The 7,183-nt window shown below is 41.9% G+C and overlaps 1 protein-coding gene across 4 annotated transcripts in view; it reads left to right on the forward strand.

Moving 5' to 3' along the window:
* The window catches only part of LOC110527925 (cadherin-4), a 241,103-nt gene extending 235,576 nt beyond the window's left edge, over positions 1 to 5,527 (forward strand). For all 4 annotated transcript variants that reach the window (XM_036983417.2, XM_036983418.2, XM_021609553.3 and 1 more), the window contains 4 exons: positions 2,638 to 2,871; positions 2,995 to 3,134; positions 3,341 to 3,505; positions 3,687 to 5,527. In XM_036983417.2, coding sequence (XP_036839312.1) covers positions 2,638 to 2,871; positions 2,995 to 3,134; positions 3,341 to 3,505; positions 3,687 to 3,893 — 746 coding nt within the window. In that variant the 3' untranslated portion in view covers positions 3,894 to 5,527. The remainder of the gene's footprint in view (positions 1 to 2,637; positions 2,872 to 2,994; positions 3,135 to 3,340; positions 3,506 to 3,686) is intronic.
* The last annotated feature ends 1,656 nt before the right edge of the window (positions 5,528 to 7,183 follow it).

The raw sequence follows: 7,183 nt of genomic DNA on the forward strand, positions 1-7,183 counted from the left end.
TAGCCAATATGCGGGAGCATTGGTTGGTCGGCCCAATTGAGGTAATATGTACATGAACGTATAGTTAAAGTGACTATGCATATATGATAAACAGAGAGTAGCAGCAGCGTAAAAAGAAGGGTTGGGGGGGGGGGCACACAATGCAAATAGTCCGGGTAGCCATTTGATTACCTGTTCAGGAGTCTTATGGCATGGGGGTAAAAACTGTTGAGAAGCCTTTTTGTCCAAGACTTGGCACTCCGGTACCGCTTGCCATGTGGTAGTAGAGAGAACAGTCTATGACTGGGGTGGCTGGGGTATTTGCCCATTTTTAGGGCCTTCCTCTGACACCGCCCGGTGTAGAGGTCCTGGATGGCAGGCAGCTTAGCCCCAGTGATGTACTGGCCCGTACGCACTACCCTCTGTAGTGCCTTGCGGTCAGAGGCCGAGCAATCGCCGTACCATGCAGTCGATGATGCAGCTGTAGAACCTTTTGAGGATCTCAGGATCCATGCCAAATCTTTTTAGTTTCCTGAGGGGGAATAGGCTTCATCCATAGCATTCAAACCCCAGGTAGCATAACAATGGATCCTTCTGAAATCCACTCAGTCTTTAAAACATTTGATCACAAACTGTATCAATCCTAAAGCAAAAGTTCAAATTAGGATATAGACCATTTCCTTAATAAGCCAATTTGACCAATTATAAGTGTATCAGAGAAAATGAATATGGATAGAAACATTACCCCGGGTGAATTGTTGGAGTCCATCAATAATCTAAAAAATAGGACATCTAATGATGAATTCCCAGTGAAATATATCGACACTTCCGTTCCAAATGACTGAAACCTATATTACTTATGCTCACAGCAGATCTAGAGAAAAACATACTTCCCCAGTCTCTGTTTGGCTACAATCGCCCTATTTAAACAGAAAGATAAGGATCCATTGTCATGCGGATCTGTCTGCCTATTATCACTCATGAATGTGGATCACAAAATCATTGCTAAAGTATTGGCTTTTCGCATAGAAACAGGAACAGGATTTCTTCAGACAACCTCCAATAATTCATCACACCAAGAACTTGAACACTCCAAAAGTGGCAGTATCAATAGATGCTGAAAAAGCATTCGATGGGGTGGAATGGGCATATTTGGTGACTGTCTTTAAAAAAAAGTTTGATTTTCATCTGTTATTTATTTCCTGGATTGAGCTAGTGCAAATCCCCCAAAGCATCTATATGAACAAATTGACAGATCTATGCATCATTTCTGTTATCAAGAGGGACAAGACAGGGATGCCCTTTGTCTAGTTATTTATTTTTCTTTAGTCACAGAACCCTTAGCATCAGTAATTAGAACTCATGGCTCAATCTGGGGCATGGAGATTGGTGGGGATCGACGTGTAATGTCATTGTATGCGGATTACATTTGACTTTATCTGTCTTTTCTTTTACTACTGTTGGACACATATGGTGCTCTATTTAAAGTGAATTGGGAAAAAAACTGGAATAATGCCCATTTCTAATTATACTTCTCAAGCTTAGAAAGTACATTTAAGTGGAAATAGACAAAGACACATATGTAATACCTGGGTGTACTGATGCCATGTAATCTGGAGGAGGCATATAAAATCAATTACTTTCCTTTAATAGATAAGATTGAATTCAATGTTCAGAGATGGGAGATCTCTCCCAATATCTATGTTACATGTAGGTAGAGTCAACACAATAAAAATGTATATTTTACCAAGATTGATGTATTTATTCCATACCCTGACAGTTTCAATTTCATCCAACCTTTTTAATAAATGAAATGGCCTGGGGGTCTTGGACTACCTCATATGAACATGTATTACTGTGCTACACATCTTGCATTCACTTAAACAATGGACAGCAGACTATTCTGGTGCATGGAGGAGTGTTGTCACAAAAATGTAGTACCTTATGATTATTTAAGATCATTCATAGGACCGTAATGTAATGTCACATTTTGGTTGGAGATGCAGAAAGCTCAAAGGAACCGTTTTATTGCACATGCTGTGGTCCTGTGATAAACTGACACCATTGTGGGATCATGTATGTGCTGTCATTTCATTGTGTCTAGGAATTTATATCCATTTCTGTCTGTTGGGAAGTGTAAATATTGGTGATCAATATCAGAGAAAGTTTTGTAATCTAGGTCTAATTGCTGCAAAGAAAATGTATAGCCATGAATTATAAACCTCATATTCACCCTCAATAAGAAACTGGAGGACTGAACTACCTGTCTACATATTGTTGGATTTTGTATATTATAAAGCGAAATAAAAACCAGATTTGTTTGACGAAATTTGGAAACCATATGTTGATCACCTCGGGGAATGTGTTGTATAGTGTGCGTTTAGTTTTTTAGTTTTTGTGTTGTGATGTGCTGTGGAAAAACATATATATATTTAAATGAGATATCCTGTGCTGTAGCTGTGTGTGTATTGAGCTACAGTAACTGCCTGTGTATTATTCAGTATGCATTTGCATGTATTGTATCTCTGCAGTACTGCTCACATAGATGACTACAGTAAAACCCCAGAATGGTCAACTGTTTATATTTTACACCACTGCTATTGGATACTGGAAGCCTCACGCAGTGACGGGACATTGTGTCTGTGTGATTATGTGCAGGTGACTATGCCCAGCTGAGACTGAGGATTCCCTACCTGGATGCAGGGGTGTATGATGTTCCCATCATAGTGTCGGACTCTGGGAACCCGCCCCTCTCTAACAGGTCTATGATAAAGGTCAAGGTGTGTCCGTGTGACGACAACGGAGACTGTACTACCACCGGAGCTGTAGCTGCCGCTGGACTGGGGACCGGAGCGATCATAGCCATACTCATCTGTATCATCATACTGCTTAGTGAGTATAATACACACTTATACACACACACACACACCTGTGCTGTAGGTGTCATTGACTGTGTCAACCTACTACTCCCAGCCCTCCTCTGTCTACCCTGCTGATGTGCTGTGTGTGTTGCAGCAATGGTACTGGTGTTTGTGATGTGGATGAAGCGGAGGGAGAAGGAGCGTCAGGCCAAGCCCCTGTTGATTGACCCAGAGGACGACGTCAGAGACAACATCCTGAAATACGATGAGGAGGGAGGAGGAGAGGAGGACCAGGTCAGTGATATACACATGCACTAGGACTTCGTTTAACAACGCAGCCATACTTATAGCCTGATGACCACACCGAGGATGATGAAGGCAATGATGATGATGACGACAACGATGATGAAGATGTAATGTTTAAAAATACTGTGATTGGACTCAGACACTTTCTTCGCCATTCTTACACACCGAGTCCCCTTCCTTGTCTGGTGTTGCAGGACTATGACCTAAGCCAATTGCAGCAGCCCGAGGCTCTGGATCACATCATCTGTAAACCAACGGGGGTGCGCAGGGTGGACGAGAGGCCTGTCATCGCTGAGTCCCAGTACCCCATCAGACCTAGCCTGCCTCATCCCGGAGATATTGGAGACTTCATCAACGACGTATGTTAACTATTAGACATTGTTCATCTCAAAAGATCATACAAGTGTGTTAATGTTCACGTCCCTGTACTTAACAGTGATATCTTTTCAAAAGTTTTCAAACACAGTAGCAAGGCACAGTAGAAGTATTTTGCCTTCCTCTCCTCAGTGTTAACTAACCCTCTATCTGTTTCTCTGTCAGGGTCTGAGGGCAGCAGACAACGACCCCACAGCCCCGCCCTATGACTCCCTGCTGGTGTTTGACTATGAGGGCAGCGGCTCCACGGCCGGCTCTGTCAGCTCCCTCAACTCCTCAAGCTCAGGGGACCAGGACTACGACTACCTCAACGACTGGGGCCCCCGCTTCAAGAAGCTGGCTGACCTCTACGGCGGAGGAGACGACGACTGAGAAAGGGGTGGGGTACGGAGGGGGTCCGGGGGGAGGGTTTGGGGTTGGGGTCAGATGCTCCTCGAAACCACAGGCAGGGCCCAAGCAGTACCACATTAGATATTTCCATAGTAGACCAGTGAGGACAGAACGGACGTTAGAGACTGTTCTAGAACACGGCCTGTGACCTCACCAGGTTCTGCTGCTACTCTATTCTGGCTTTTTTTAGTGGCAAGTTTTTAGTGTGTTTTGTTTCTCACTCTACTGAATTTCAAGCTATCTGGGGACACAAGGCGCTTCTGAGAAACAGGAGTGATGACGCTCGTTTGGCTTGGATGGTAAAAAGGAACAGGACAAACCCGTCTCTTTTTGGCTTAACGCTGAACAGTGTACAGAAAGACACTTTCTCTCTCAACTTGAATTTCATTAGAACAGAAGCACTGTCGTTTTATAAAGTGCCTTTTGTGGTGTGTTTTGTATTGAACTCCTGCTATCTCAGGGTTGTTTGCCATTGGAGTGGTTTCGAGCGGCACACTCCCTTGTAACCTCCATGCCCCCAACCTTCATATGGCTCCCTCTCCTCTTCTCTCTGGTGTAGAAAGAACTACTGTACCCAGCAGCAACACAGAGAAGTGAACCTCACAACGAGGGCTGGCTGCAGGTTAAGATCAGTTGAACTCTGACCTTTTGGAGCATTTTGGGGAAGTACTACTAAAGCAACCCTCTGTCAGTGAGACCTGATACACACTAGGGTGATCGAAGACTTTCCAAAGCATCATCCGGTCAACACAACAACACACTGACATTGGGTGTGTGAGTGTATGTGGTTGTTTTTATAAATGTGGGGGTTTTCTAACAAACAGAGAATGCCTGCCTTTCCTCTGTGAACTCAGTCTAGGAGCATTTACGTTTGGACGCTTGCCTGCCCTGTACGGTTTTGTGTTGCTTTCCACACTGTAAAACTTATATAGGCATGATCTGAGTAGTGAGACAGTACGAGAGAGTACGACTTTAAATGGCTTGGAAAGAAGGCACTGAAAAAGAAGCGTTATAAGGATTTTTTTGCCTTGAACATTCCCATTTTTTAGGTCAACAAAACTATTAAAAGGTGCATGATTTTTTTTCCAAACTGTTTTATTCAACGCACTTGTTCTTATGTGGTGAGAATGTAAAAAAAATAGTACGCTGAAAATATACGAATATACTCTGTAAAAAGACATTCAAAAAAGAAAATGCTGTAAGATACCTATTTTTTGAAGTATTAACAACCAAAAGGTTGATGCTCTTCAATGGGCTGAATGACATTTTGGCCCGGCCATTTTCAATGTGTGCGTGTGTTTCTTTTCTAATTTTGGTCAAGATGCTGTATGTAGGTTTCTTTCAGTTGATCTTTTTCACACACAAAAAAAATTGTTGGTTCTTTTTTAAGAATTAAGAAAGCTTTGTTATAGTTCAGTTTTTTTAACATGTCAAATGCAGCCCTCCCTCTTCTCATGTGTCTTTGACGCATTCCTGTCGGCCTCTGAAGTTGGAACTGTTCAAGGGTTAAACAGCCATGCCTGCTGATAGTTGTTCTATTATTCAGTGTATCTGAATTATTTTCTTCATTGATCTGGATATGTGCTTTAGAAAATAAATGAGACATGTTTTAAAAATGTGGCACCTTACTTATTTCTACCCTGTTCAACCATCAGTGTTCTTCACTCCCAACCTTCTGAGATTACACCCTCCTGGAATATACTCTTGATGCTATTTTTATTTTAAACTTGGCCATTGGTTATTTTGCACCCTCGCTGAATGACTGACTGTACTATTCTCTGTTTGTGTTTTTGCTGGATGTCAAGGCCTGGCGGTTCTAACTCCCTGTACACTGCAGAGCTGGGTCACAACGTGTATTTGTGTCCATCCCTGTGATTTCAATTAGTCAGCTGAGGCCCCAAAAAGCGGCGGGGGAATGGAAGGATTTTCATCCTCCCCGGCTGTGTGTCTATCAATTAGCCACGCCATTAATCCCCAGGACCTAATCTCATTAGATAGAGAGCCTTTAATGAGACACCCAGAGAGACAAATTATATATATATATATATATATATATATATATATATATATATATATATATATTATTTTTTAAACCTGTTTTAGACCCAGGTCCACTCAGACCCAACCCTGGAGAGAGAGAGCGAGAAATTTAATAAGGATTTCCTTCCATTCATACGGTGAAGCACAGCAACCATACTAACAAGAAGATTCCATCACCTGTGAATGGCATTGCTTTTGCACAAGTAACTATTAAAAAGTAATAATTGTCTTCAGATGATGATGCAAATGGAGAGTTACTTCGGTTTCTTCAAGGGTTAGGCTACTTTGATATATTGGCAAACAGTTCCTGTGGCCCTGTCCTGCACACTTTGAGTCCCACAATCACACCGGCGTAATTTAGTGCTTCCAACCCCTTAAACAGTGTGTGTTTGAGCTACAGACTTCTTTTTTTGTATTGGGTTTGTCTATTTGTGTTCTTCTGCTTCAGCTGATACCAACCATTAGTATGTGTGATTAACAGGGGATGAGCTAGAGCGGATTGTGAGATAAGGGCGGATCCCGAAAACGTTTCTTCTCACAAAAATGTCTGTAAAATCCATACGGTTTGAGCTACATACTATTATGAGCCCACTATGAATAGCGGAGACTCTCACAAATGTGCATGTTTTTGCTCAATGTTTTGTTCGAGGACGTTCACAAGTCAAACAAGTCATTACAAAGTAAGGTTTCTTCTCCATAGAATATCATAGGAAATCCCAGGACATAGTGTCTACAATGCTGACGTAGTTTCTGTTACAAACACCACACAGTTGTCACTAAGTAGTTGGATATTCATTTTCTACTGAGCAAACCATTTCTGTACTTACAGCATTCTTATAAATTCATTTTCTATTTGGTTTTTGCTCGACATTTGTGACTCGTTTCAAGAAAATAGGTGTATGTCGCAGATCACTACTTCACAGGAGAGCCATTTTTTTATAAAAATGCATGTGACCTTTCATGTGCCTTAATAAAAAACTAGTATGGCGTATGTAAATACTAATACAATTGTTAAATTACGAGCCTAGTTGGTTTAGCCACAGAAAAGTCAGCAACCTTCCCCCTAGCCATGATTGGCTGAGATAATGAGTGGGCTGGACATGCCGAGAGATGAGTTTGGATTGGTCTGCCATATAGCATACTTCTGTCTGTTTGAGCTGGTCAGTATGTGTAGGAACTCCTGTCTAACGCAGTTTTATAAAAATGTATCGCGTAGTAAAACTGGATAAGTG

The sequence above is a fragment of the Oncorhynchus mykiss genome, chromosome 7 (genome assembly GCF_057628025.1).
Source record: "Oncorhynchus mykiss isolate SJ-2025 chromosome 7, ASM5762802v1, whole genome shotgun sequence".
In the NCBI taxonomy this organism is placed as follows: domain Eukaryota; kingdom Metazoa; phylum Chordata; class Actinopteri; order Salmoniformes; family Salmonidae; genus Oncorhynchus; species Oncorhynchus mykiss.